At 46.1% G+C, this 13684-nt stretch overlaps 1 protein-coding gene across 22 annotated transcripts in view; it reads left to right on the top strand.

The window, feature by feature from the left end:
- Positions 1-13684, top strand: part of TCF7L2 (transcription factor 7 like 2) — a 158155-nt gene that overhangs the window by 63179 nt on the left and 81292 nt on the right. For 21 of the 22 annotated variants that reach the window (XR_013637136.1, XM_078859669.1, XM_078859663.1 and 18 more), the window contains one exon: positions 1315-1425. The exons of the other annotated variant lie outside the window; for it this stretch is intronic. Coding sequence is in view for 20 of the 21 variants with exons in the window: in XM_078859669.1 (XP_078715795.1) it covers positions 1315-1425 (111 nt within the window). In the remaining variant the exon portion in view is untranslated. The remainder of the gene's footprint in view (positions 1-1314; positions 1426-13684) is intronic. 22 annotated transcript variants of the gene reach the window in all.

The following is a 13684-nucleotide window of genomic DNA, read 5'->3' as shown; positions in this document are numbered from 1 at the left end:
TCTTTAAGGTAAATGAGACGTGCTTGGTAAAAGCAAGAATTCCTGATTTAATGAGTAGTGTTTTGTTGGTTTTCACTTCGTAACTCAGATATGTATCACAGTGCACAGAAACCACTCTTGTCTTTTCCAAGTTCATTGTTCTCTTGCAGTTGCTTGTGCAAGTGCGACATTGTATGGGTTCCTCTTCCACGTTGCTGATGCACACACACTGTGGTGGAGAACACAGCAATACCCATGAGGGTGGTGGGGGGGGTCACACACTCATGACCTGGCATTCGGAGCCACCGAGATGTTTTTGTTTTCTTCCACGCGTGTGTGGGGGGGGGGGGTGCGCATCGCTAACGAAGCTGTTGACCGCACGCGTGTACGCGACCAGTGTCTCTCGCCACAGGAGCGCCTGATTAAAGCGTCGCTCACGACGGCCCAGCAGGTGGATAATGAGTCGCGTATAATGGGGCTGCGCGCGTGAAAGTGCGCGCTTTAGTGAGTCGATGGCGGGGGGCTATTAGCGGGGGGCCCCGCGCCCGCGTGTGTGGAATCGCTTGCCCGCTTGCCTCGTTTGTGCTACGGTACTAACGGTGTCTGTGCGACGCTACGGCTAACAGCTTCCCCTCCACGTGCTCCACGTGCTCCACTTGTGTGCGGTCCCCCCTCCCGCTCCCTTCATTGCACCTCGTGCCAGAGATGCGTTGCCCATACCGGCACACCGGCCACAAATGTCGGCGTACTTCGTGAACGATATCTTAATCACGTCAGTTTAATTTAACCGTGTGTTTTCTCCATTGATGGGTTGTTTAGTAAAGTCTAACATTGATATAAACGTAAATTTAACGTCAATAACAAATGTATTGCTACAGGAGGAGCTGGATATTAAGCATGGCCCCTTGGAACAAGGCCACATGTGCTTCTTCTACAAGGCATGCGCTCGTATCGTAATATGCCCATTGCCTCTTCCCCTCCAACCAGTGTAATAATAAGCATGTGTTGCTCATATAATAACTGTGCTTATATCAGGTGTGTGCTTATTATCCAGTTTCTACTGTGCCGCTATACATTATTTTCCGAGAACTTTAGGCCCTTAATCCTACATTTTGTATGCAGATTTGTTGACTTAGGAAATTGAAGAGCCCTTTTTTAAAGAGAAAAGTAAAACAGTTTTCAATGGCGTTACCTTTATCCGTGACATTTAAGGTCACGCTACACATTGCGCCGCCGTAAACTGTGTGATTGTTTGGTGCTGATGTTTCCCCGATTTTTTTGAAAGATGCCAATTGTTCCTGGGTGGTATGCTGCATGTGGCCTTTTTGCCGGCAGTACGTGCACCTGGGCTGGCGGCTGTGTGACGTGCACCCCGGTTATGGCTCGAGTAGGCAGGAGTCTGCTGCCCCGGTTAGGTCACCCTCTTACCCAGCATGCCATCGCCCTGTGAGTATACTCACCTTGCATGGCTTACCCACCTTGGCCTCCTCTCTCTACCTCCGCACTCACCCCACTCACTTCTCTCCACTCCTGCACATCCCCCCCCACCCACACCCCCCTTTCCTCCATCCCACCACACTTTCTAAACAATTGCACCCACTTTGTATATGTAAGCAATCATGTCTATTCCCTATGCATGTGTACGATTTTTTAATAGATTAGCATTTGCATGTATTCACATGAGTGGCTCTTCACGTGATAATTTTGCTTCAAGGTGTAGATACCAGTTATTTTGTTTCTCGAATGATATTGATGCACAAACAATGAAAGCACAATTCCTTGTCACGATGAAACATTAATTAGCTAGTTGATACAGATGAAACTATTACACTTTAATGATTTTTTAAATTTTATTTTACCAGGGTAAGGCCCACTGAGCGATACAGCTTTTTTCAGAATCGACCTGGGCACAAATGAAAATGCAAGGAGCAGTGGCTTATCTCGTGAAAATGTATAGCAGCCAAATACTCTAAAGCCACCAAGATAATGACCTGGTGGCTGGAAATTTGAATGGTTGAAATTATTTTCAAGTTCATTGAAATTATTGGTTATGTTTTTCATAAATAATAAATGTACACCAATGCATGCATGCTTTTTGTATATATACACAATCCTTTTGGTTACCCATTACATTTGCAAGTCAGCGATTAAGTGTGGCAGCATGTTGTGTTATGCATTGTCTTGAGAAAAGCTTCAATGCTGGTTTTGCAGCTGCAGGGAACAACAAAATATATATTTTTTTCTTGCCAGCACAAGCTTTTTTTTTAAGTCTTCTTTTTTATATATTTACGATAATGTTGTCCGTAGTATGTCAGCAAAAAAATGTGCTTGCCGCCTCTTTTTTTGCACCAATTTATATATTGCGTCTCTTAGGGTAAAGTATTTAACTTTGAGTTAAACGTGGTGTGTGTGTGTATGCGTGTATAGATGTTGTGGAGGCAGGGGCGCAACGAATAGCGCATTGTGCTACGAACCTGGCCACCCGAGTTCGGATTCCAACTCGTTAACTATGATCTAAAATAGTACCTGGTCTGGTGCGTAAAAACCTCTCCTTTCGGGAGACAAAAGCGGCTGGGCGTGGCGCTGGCTACCCACCCCTTTGTGTGCCATGCCGGCCATAGAGCCCGTGTAAGGCTATATGGAGGAGCTCTGTGTTTCAATGTAAGCACATCAGCGTGTGGACCCACACGTAATAGGGTAACTACTAACAGCACATTTTCTACCTAGTCCATCAATGTAGGGTGGAGTGTGAATATTCAACTTGTTTCGTCTTTGTTTTTTAAAAATAGTCCGGATATAATAATTGTACAAATAATTGGGGCTGATCGTAATTCTCAGTTAATCGTCTTAAATTACAATGGTGTCTAAAAAAAACATTGTGTGCTTCAGTTTTCTAGAAGCGTGGCAATTGCTTCATAACACACTTAACAAAATACCGTAATTTACATGAGCCGTAATGTACAATTGCCAACAATTCAGCAGTGTAGCCTATTGCATAGAAATAGATTGAGCTTATATATATATCTTGATTTTTATACACAACACAAAGGTGACATGAGATTAAGATTTTAATCGTCGTGGATCGCTAACTTTGTCATGGTAAGTGACATTAACCGATAAACACGGGCAACTAACATACGAGTGTGTTTACACGACAAATTCTCACAAGGTATTTTCATCTCGAGTCATTCAACCTATTGGGACGTAACCTTCGTTTAAAAGCCACTGGCATTTGTGCGAGTTCGTGTCCCTTTCTGAAACTTACAAAACAATAAAATCCCCTCCACCCCCAAAAGAAAAATCCCATTTTATTTTTAAAACCTCCCAAAAATGTACATGCAATATTTAATTGTCTGCGGTGCACATACACACACCTGCACACGCCCACACGTTAAACGGGCTAGCGAGAGTTTAAGGTCCGCGTTTCGTGTGGGTGCTGCCTGCGGTGAGATGTTTGACTGTTGGGTGAGGTGAAATTAGGTGGTGACGAACTCTGCTTAAAACTCTGCATTCTGGCCAGTGGGAGCAAAGTTGGCTTTACTCTTGTGTAAGAAAAGGGGGATCTGAGTCGGCGCTTATTGGAACAGGTGTGACTTAGGGCTGTCCTATCTGCATGTTTAGCACCAGTGGGGGCTTGCGCCTTCGGCCACCTTGATGTGAGCGCTATCTGCGCCCGCGCGGATTGCACGGCCGGCTTAAGCATCGCGCAGCTGTGCAGCGCAGATAAGCAACTAATAGAGCGCACAACTTGTGCACGATGGTCGCAGCGTTATCCTCAATTACCGCATTTAACGCATTTTTGTCGCGCTATTTCGAAGGCAATTTATTTAGTGTGCTTCATTGATGAGCACGCTGGAAATTTAGGAATGCAAAAGGCTTCCCCTAGAGTTTAGCACCGGGGCGCCCTCCCCCTTGTTCCCCTCGCCGTGCTCTCCAAGTTCCGTTTGACTTCTCCGCCCGTTGCCCCACTGGTGCCCGGCAGCTGTTCGCTTTGAGCAAAAGGCGATGACGGGCGGTGCCGAGCTTCTGAGAGTTGCTGTCGATGCTGGGGGCCCGCGAGGTGGTTGTGCTGCGGCTGTCGGTTTATGGAAAGGAAACTGGAAGGACATTTCGAATGTGGCAGCGGGGGGGGGTGTCATCATAGCTTCAGTTTTGTAGCTGCAGCTGACTCGCGTTAAATGCATCATACTTCATTGGAGAACTAGCCCTGTCAATGGCTCTGCAATGGTGAATTATTATAATTCGAATGAATTGGCCATGCTTTACATTTATCAGTTGATTGGCTGCATGTGCCATTTTGAATATGAAAATTCCATGGTGGAGTTTGTTGCTGTGGTTACGCTGGCTGTGGCCCTGTTGGTTTATCCATTTAATTCACTCTTACCAGATACTTGGTGGTTGACTTTTAAACCAATCATTTCTGTGGAGAAGGATGGAGGGTCGCATGTTTAATGTGTTTGCGTGCGTAAATGATGTATTGTTTTATGCATGAATGCACACGATGAGTAGCCAAAATATTCCTGAAGGACATGAAAAACGTGCACATTTTTGTTTCAGTTTTGTAACCACTTATCACCATTGTATATTCATTCCTATGTTTACGTGGTTGTAGTTTTATATTGTCATGGCAGGCCTAAATATAATACGTTCGTTAAAGAGGAGGTATCATATATTTGTTTGGGAGTTTTTGACACTAAGTCAAGCTAACGTATGTATGGTGTTTCCCAAAACTTGACGGTCACAATTAACTAATGAAATGGCAGGTAATTTCAAATTGGAAATTAATATATTTATTGTTGTTCTTCTTCACCATAGAACATATGCCAAGACAATGTTATCTCTTTAGTATCGAATACAGGCGATCTCCCGCTTACAACGATCCACATTTACGACATTTATATAATGCCACCGTGGATCGATTTACGGCACAGAAATTAGATTTCCGAAGCGTCTTCCAACATTACTACGAACACATTTGAACAGAGTCGGTCTAGTTTCCGACGTGACTTGGTGTGGAGCTTTTGTGCATTTTTCACCTGTTAAACCCCGTTAAATATGGCAAACTTAAAAGTAAAAAAACACATCGGCACGTGATGTTTCTACCGTCTGAGGAAAAATCGGGTCCGATTTACGACACGATTTCCAGGAACGCATTGTGTCGTAAAAGCGGGGGGGGGACCGCCTGCCTGTTGACAGATCACATTGAGGGAGAAACTATACCTAGCCAACACAGTGCCCGACTGGCTTGCGATGCCATATCGCTGTGGCCCTGGTCCCACTGTGTGCTGCAGCCCAATCAAACGTGTGCTTATCAGGAGTGCTGCTAATGTGGTTTAGGAAACACGACCCTAGGGCACGGAAATTGCTGGGAGTAGATGAGTGGATGCATTTGAACGACTTTGTCAAATGCCGCACGCACGAGCAAAAGCATTGCTCCACGGTGGGACGCACTTGCGCACCTGGTGAAGCGCAGTTTGAGGGTGCGGGTCACCATTGCGTGCAGTCGACGAAGAGAGGCACACCCTGCCCTGTGTCACAGTGCCATGTTACCGCCAGCCTTTTATTATGGAGCCAGATGCCTTGAGCAAAAAAGGTTAATTCCAGCCTTCTGTAGTTTCACACTTGCATAGTGAGCAGATTTAAAGCTATTACCGTTATTACTATTGCGACTATATTAAATGGCTGTTATAGGCAATCTAGGATTGGTGTTATATTTCGTTTTTCTTAATAATGTCTAAAAATGTCACGACTTTACCGAAAGAACCAAGAAGATAAATGTTTCAATTTGACACTTGCGCATGCACTGCAACCTGAGTGATTCGAAACCATAGCTAACACCAGTGGCATGCGATATCTGAACCGGTCCTGGAACATGCCCCTCCTTCACCAACACACGTACACGTTGGGCAGCATGGTGAGGTTTGGTCACACAAATCCCCATGGTCGACACAGCAAGGGTGTAGGAGGCCTACATGCAACAGTAGATTGACAGTGGGCTTCAAATAGAGTGCAACACGGGTAGTTTCCACCTAAGTCAATAGTGCTGCAGATCCTTTATATAATCGTGTGTGCCTGTTGTATATAAATACATTAAATTCTATACTATCGCCACAAAAGGACATTGCTCTACAGTATAGGTGAGGGCACACTCTTTCGCGATAAGTGCACGCAGCAAGAACATTCACTGTGGGCTAAATATGGATTTAAAATGGATTACGCGTGCACCTGATTAAAATGTACTTTCAGCAAGGTGTGGGTTTTGCATTAAAACAGAAAGAGCAATTTTGACAGGGAAAATGTCTCCAGTTCAAACGGCAGCCGTCAAGGTCTGCGCTCTGGCTTGTTTAAGGCCCGCCGCCGGCAAGCCCTGTGAAACCACCCTCGTGGAATTTATTACACTTTGTTTGGCGGTGGCTCCAGAGGGGGTTCAGTACAGATGACCCCCCCCAGTCCCCCGAGCTAATTCTTTACATGAAAGTGTGGCTTCACACGAGTAGCTTGAAGATGTGCAGGTTGGTGGGGGGTGGGAAATTGATTATGGAAGTAATATTGAGTTTGAACACACTTTACTCGCTCTGTATTCTTACGCCGTACTGTATGTAATATGGGGTAAATGTCAAGCCGCAGCTTCTAAAACTACTCGCTTGTGCCACTGTTGGCGTAAGGGGCCTCCATTAGGGGGGGCTCTTAGAGGGACCTCTCTAAGACGGTTTTTTGCCCTCCTCTTTCTACACTGGCTAAGGTGTCTTGTAAGAGGTGGGAGTAGCTATTCTTTATCCCACCCCCACAACACGACCCTGTCCAGTGTTTCGGCTGCCATGCAAGGGAGATTGAACCAGTGGCCCTCTGGATTGCAAGTCCAGTGTGTGCTCATCGTTATACTGCGGCAGAATCCCCTGCACTCTATACGTATAGTAATGTTAAAACAAATACAAGTGTATCGCTCGATTATAGTACCTGGTACATGCATGGTGCATTTGCGTGTTAACTGTGAACATGTTATACCCGCTTTAGTTAAAAGAACAGAAAATGTAATTCAGTTTTTTTTCATAAATCCACAATGTGCAAACCATTACGAGTTAGCTGATAACATTTCATGGCTCGGGATAATTTCTGCATTGGTACGGAATTATTCTGTTGCATAAAATACCAACTGATAAGGATACATAATGCCCCAAAAAAAAACCTTGGCCACTGAATAAATGCGAGGTTTTTTACAGTGGGCACCGAGTGGCACTAAAATGCAGTGACCTGTAAAGTGGCATTGGGGGATTGTTGGCGCTTGTGACCACTGCATTAGATGTGGGCCAGGAGTCCGACGCACACGTAGAGAAGATGATTAGATTAGAGCCAACGGCTGAGGCGATAGGCAACTGATATCGCTCTCCCCACAGTGTGTGACTCACTGATACGGCCCACACACATCACACACCACACACACACACACACGCGCACACACGCGCACGCATGCACGTACGTACTAACGCATGTGTGCGCCTGCTTGTTCGTACACGATCGTACTTTTTGTCGCACCGTATGACGTTGCCAACCGTGCTAATCGGACGACGGTGCAGACACTCGCACGTCCCGGGAGTTCTGGCAGGCCCTGGCCATTGTGAAGGAACTGGGCCGTGCGCTGTCTGTCGCACAAAAGCTACGTTGGCCCCATCTGCGAGGCACAAAGCCAGGCCAAGTCCCCCCTGGGTCTGATGGCAGTGGATGACTGTAATCCAGCGGCTTGCTCACAGAATGGGTGGATTACGCAGTAATGGGCTCCTGCTGTGTGTGAGATGCCACCCCTGCACAATGATGAGGTGACCGTACAGCCATTAGGTTTCTATCCACTTGTGCAGAGTTTTTAAAAGTCGTAAATTAACAAATTAAATGGATACATTTGGTATTTGTGCCATTCTTACAGCGTCAAGGGCTACCATGAAGATGCCGTGGTGATGCTTTGTAAGCATTACAGAACAATTTTCCTCTGAGTTGACAACTGCAGAACTCATTGAGAGTTTGGGACAAATCACAGAGAGGGTGACCGGCAGTGAGTTCTACGTAGATGGGTCAAAACGCCATTAAATTGAGTGAGCGAATGAGTGAACGGGCGAGTAGGTAGGCGAGTGGTAGATGGGCCGGACACCGTAAGAATGTGGAGGGTGCCTTATCGGTGCGTTAGATAATCAGGTTGCCGCGTGCTGCTGACGGCAGTCGATAGTGACTGGCATAGGCGGAAACTGGTACGGCGCCCATATCAGCCAGATAGGACGGTGCAGATTGATGTAAACATTTGTACCGTATGCCCTCATCATTCGCGAGGTTGCTATCCGCGATTTTGGCTATCCGCGAATTGCATCTGGAACTTTTCGATTTAAAGCTTTCGTGACTGCAGGGATTCATCTTCTTGGTTCTTTCGGTAAAGTCACGTAGAAGGGAAATAATAAAATAATAAAAATAAAACATAATAAAATACAATTCTCACGACGTTTCGGCCACAACGCAAGCAGCCGTCCTCGGGTGAAGAACACGTCTGTCGGAAAGAACTGCCTTCAATGTGTTTATTGAAGGCAGTTCATTAAAAAGATAGATTTTCGTAGGCCAATATGATCCGCGAACGTATCCCTCGCGAATAACTCTAATAGTGTAGTTGAGTGCACAGCTCATAACTGATCCTCTGGTGGTTTGGAAGCCCAGTGCAGCTCGGCAGCTCGGCACAAATAGTCTCCCCTGGAATCTGTGAGGTTTTCTCTGGGACTTTGGTTTCCTGCGAGTACACACACACAAAAAACAATGTTCATGAATGTGGCCAGCATTCGAAATACGATCCTCTGGAAATTCTTGAGACTTGGGTGATGTTTTATAGAGTAAACAAAGAATGTCCTTGTGATCATGGAAAACACTCGCATATTGATCCAACATGAGGTGCTCCCTCTACCCAGTTGATTGGAAGTTGGGATTCATTAATTCATGACTGCAATATTATTATTGTATATTTTCATTTGAAATTAAGCTCTGGACGTATGACCCATAGGAAAGCTTAAAAACAATACAAATCAACAAATACTAATCTGACTGGTGGGAGGGTACTTTGACTTTGTAGAACCACATTGTTTGGAGTTGTCCTCTACCTTATCTTTGACATGGGGGGGGGAGGTTAGTATAGAAGGAAGTGTGTATGCAATTGATGTTTGTACAGTATTGATATATTCATTTAATGGCCTTAAAACATAAGGGCAATTTGGAAAACGTAGGGTTGCTTTTTGTGGATATCTTGGTATTCTGTATTGCACTAAGATCATCGTCAGCATCATTTAATATTTATACCACATCTTTTTGTATTTATACCCACTCCCCTTTTTGCGTTTAGTTATTTCTCCTTCCCCGAGCACCGCCGGTTAGCACGGTTGGCCACGTACGGTGCAAAAGAAGTTCAACGTACGTGCCGTGTATCTCGAGTAACAAGAAAGCGCTCTCGGTCAGAACTTGACGACATGGAATCTCGTGGACGAGAGCGACGTTCCGCATGCGCCGTCTGGTAATTTGAGTAGATGCAAATGCGTCCGAGGAAATGCCCCATTCTCGCGCTGGTGGTTGTTGGGTCAGTGGCCGGGGGGGGGTGGGGGGCTAAGCTTGAGAATTTCTTCGACGTGCCCTTCCCCGGCACTCGCTGACTCTAAACTTGCGTGCGCAGAGTCGGGGATGCCTGTGTGTGTGTGTGCGCGCCAAACGTTCGCATGAAAAGACTTTGTAAGTTTACGAAGAGGTTAATGATGATTAATTAGACCAAGGTGTGATGCATTGTGGACTTTACTCCACAGCTTAATTGTTGGCCTCGATGCATTTCCCCCACCGTCTCTCGTGCCCCCCTCACTCCCCTCCCAGCATCCCATTAACCCCTTCCCCTCTCTCCATGGGGAAATGATTGTATGGTAAATGTAGTGACCACTGTATTTACTGCTGCTTCCTGTTGTAGTGTATAGATTTACTGGCAAGCTTTGAACGAGCCGTGCCATGGGGGGGGGGGGGTCTTTAGCCAGAGGGGACTGACCACACGGACTGACCATACTCGACACAACGATGCGATTGTGCTTTTTTCCCCTCCAGAGAATAATTCATGCCAAAACCAAAAAACCCTTTGTTTCACTACTTTTGTTTGTTTTGCTTGCATATTTCGAACTACCGCAAGCAAATTGCATTTTCACATGGAAGCTTTGCCAGAGGAAGTAAAAGACCAAAAAATAATAGTGAAGTAATCGAATCTTTATTTTAGACTGGAGGAATCCGATGAGCTTTGAAGATGTCCAATTGAAATAGAGTTTAAAGAGGCTGTAAAAACTCGTGACATTCGAAATGGCCAGGACAGGCAGTGTTTTTGTTTTATTCTGAAGCTAAGTTTTTGTTGGTATGACGCCTGCCTGCTGCTGTAATGTTGTTGTTGTGTGTCGTCGTGTAACCTTCACTCACCGTTGACGCTCCTTTAAATGTCCCACAGCGCTCTTTTCAAGCGCAGAGCTTTTTTATTTAAACCTAGTGCCACAGCCAAATTAACTACCCGTGATACGCAGCCAATGTTCTCAAAACAAAGCAGCGCTGCCTTGTAAATGGCCCTCGTGCGGTGTAATTGTAGTGCCGTGTACGACATACAGAGGCCTTCAGATGAGTAAATAGATTAACGAATAAAGAAGGTCAGACCCCAAAGTAATGGTTGTGACACTGATTACCTCTGGCCAATAACGTTTAAAGCTTTTATATACTTTTTGTCATTTTGAGGTGTAATGTGAGAAGTTATTTACAATCGCGAGGTAATGGAAAAGGCTGCGTTTGGCTCCCAGACAATTCAATTTGCCTCCCTAGTTAGCTGAGCAAGTATCGTGATGCTATTGCATGCGCCATAAAATAATTGATTACCGTATAAGGTACCTTCACCCAGGGCTTCTCACTTGGTATTATCTGGAACTCTGCTAGGCTGGCTTGGAGTATGGATTATTGGCGTAAGGCACTACCACTAGAGTACTAAATATGCCTTTACACAATCATCGTATATTATTGCATTCAATATAGTATTCCTATAACGCATTTGAAAATATTTACAATTGCATATAAAGCAAATGCGGTGCAGCTTTACGTGGACAAAATAAGGCGAGATGGATGCGACATGCTAAACTGATTCCTGGAACAATGTTCCGGCTGAAATTAAGCACCGCTTATACCTCATTAGCTTTTGCCCTGTAGCTCTCAACTGGCGATGCCCGGTCACCTGGCCAAGCGTGTCAAACGCAGGACCACCCCGCTCTCATTAGTCGGGTTTAATACCGGAGGTTAGCTCTTATAGCGGCAGTGAAAATCCAGGGCCAGGGGAGTGCAGGGCGGGCACGCGCTGTGGCGAATGCTCGAAGTAATGCTGCAGACCCCAGTGACACGCGAGATAAGTCCTTTATCTGGCGAATTGGCACATTTATCGACGTTTTGTTATTTTATGTGCATCGGGGACGGAGGGGGAGGGGGGTAAAGGGGTGATTTGGAGACGATGGCCGTATCTCTCAAATGATTGCGGTTCTAAATGTGTTGCTTGGTACAGGGGTCACTGAGCGTGTCTTTGTCGAAGGAGCAGCTGGTATCTGTTTATTTTCTCCATATTAGGGGACGAGAATATTTGCCAAAGAAAATTACAGTATTATCGAAATTGATCGATTTACATTTCAATGGCCTCTAATTATGTTGCTCTTGCTGACCAAATCGCCCAGAATGCACCGGGGGATCCCTTCACTTCTGGCTGTCGCGATGTGCAATTGGGCATACGGGTAGCTTAATTGGTTCCACAAATGCAGTGGGCAGGGCTGAATTGATTGGCCTGCCTCCTTAACAAGCACAACCTGCGAGTGAACACACCGCGACTCCTCTCAAACCAATATTGCAGACCCACATTGACGATCTTGCGTCAGCGTCCACGCAGAGAACTTCGCGAGAAGTGTTTTTAAATCCTTTATATTAAGTTCGCTTGCTTGCTTGCTTGCGCGCTTACGACCGTGCAAATCTTTCGGTCGTTTTTTTACCCACTTCCCGTGATCCAATCGAGCTGACATTTTCCGCACAGACTCGTTGTGCGTGACAATTAATTTTCGTGAAAAATTTTTTCCAAAATTTTACACTTTTTAGGAACAAAAAATTATATGTAATTACCAATTGCTTAATGGTTCCAAGCAATCATCTGACCCATAGGTGGCAGCCATCTCAAGCCAGAGGACGAGAGGACTCTAGCTGCCACGCATTTAAAGGATTTATAGTGAAAAACTTTGTTTTTATGGGTTAATTTTCTTATATTTCTGCAGCAATTGGTACGACTCCTCATAGCCCCCCCGTCTCCATGAGCTCGGCGTTGCTCGTGGCAACCCAGCGGTTTCCTGGGACTCGCTCGAGGTGTTCGTATGGCAAGTCAAATGACAGCCTGAGTCCATGTCGACAAGACACCACGCAGACCCCCGTGCGAACAAACCGACGAGCATGCAAACCCGCGGCGATGCTCGCCCAACTCCCGTGCTCGAGGAGCAACGGGGGAGCTGTTCCATGAATCCTGGCATAACGGAACAAGGGTCGGCTGGCATTTTCACTGCTCGTGAACAATTATCTCAATCTTCTCCATGCGTCGTATCTACTGCTCTTTAGAAAACCTCACAGCGCGAAGCAGCATTTGCCGTGGACGTGCTTGGACGCGAATGCGTACGCTTTCTGCCGCGTACAATTTAGTAAGTTTTGCTTCTGTCTCAACAGCTCCGCGCTCACTCGATCAGCAACGTTCGTCTGTGTTTGAATTTCTTTCGCACCGTACCTAGCCAACCGTGCTAACCCCCCAGGGTGTGTGGGGGAAGGACAACAAACTAAACGAGGACTGGGTGAGTGCTCATTGAAGATGAGTCTCATTTGCGAGGGAAATCGGCAGGGCTTAATTTCTCCCTCAATATTTTACGGGTCCACGCAATAGACTGGAGTAGGCATGTGCCTGGTAGCCACAGCCATAGCGGCAGGGTATACTGGATGCAGAGTGCGGAAATATATTACGGATCGCTGACCCGGGCAGACCCAGCAGAAATTAAGCCTCCGCCGCCGATCGGTAGCACATGCGACAGGGGGAACACAGTAAAAAAATATATTGGCGGTAGTGAACATTTTCGCACACCTTAACTGCACATCCACTGACCAATGTGTGAATGAAATCTTTAGGTGCCACTTGACCAGGTGAATTCCGTTTTTTTTTTTGGCAGAGGGAAGCTCGTCGGAGAGGAGTGATCTCAGAGCAGCGAACACTCCTCCTAAAGCCAGCAGTGTAGGCCACCAACTGTGGGGCAAGACAGAGTTTTAACGGGGTTTAACAAATCACCTCTCCTCTACTTAGGACTCTAATATTGTCCCGATTCACGGCTGCAGTTTTAATCGGTGATCTAATCGTGTTTGCGTCACGTTTTGACCGCGTCGTTTGTATCGTTTGTCCTTTTGTTCTGTGCGTGTCGTTTGTACGACTGTTTGCTCCATAGGCCTAAATCTAACAGAAGCAAGTACATCGTGGATTTTTACGCACGCAATTCGATGTGTGTGGTGGCGGGGGTGTTGCCGGGGCCCAGCCACCGCATGCCTAAACAGCTTTTGTTCGGCCGGATCGAGGGGGCTAAACGGGCGCGGCACGGGCTAGAGAAGAGATGGAGTGATGTGGTAC

This window comes from Lampetra fluviatilis, chromosome 9, assembly GCF_964198595.1.
Source record: "Lampetra fluviatilis chromosome 9, kcLamFluv1.1, whole genome shotgun sequence".
Classification (NCBI taxonomy): domain Eukaryota; kingdom Metazoa; phylum Chordata; class Hyperoartia; order Petromyzontiformes; family Petromyzontidae; genus Lampetra; species Lampetra fluviatilis.
This window is presented reverse-complemented; position numbering and strand designations above follow the sequence as displayed.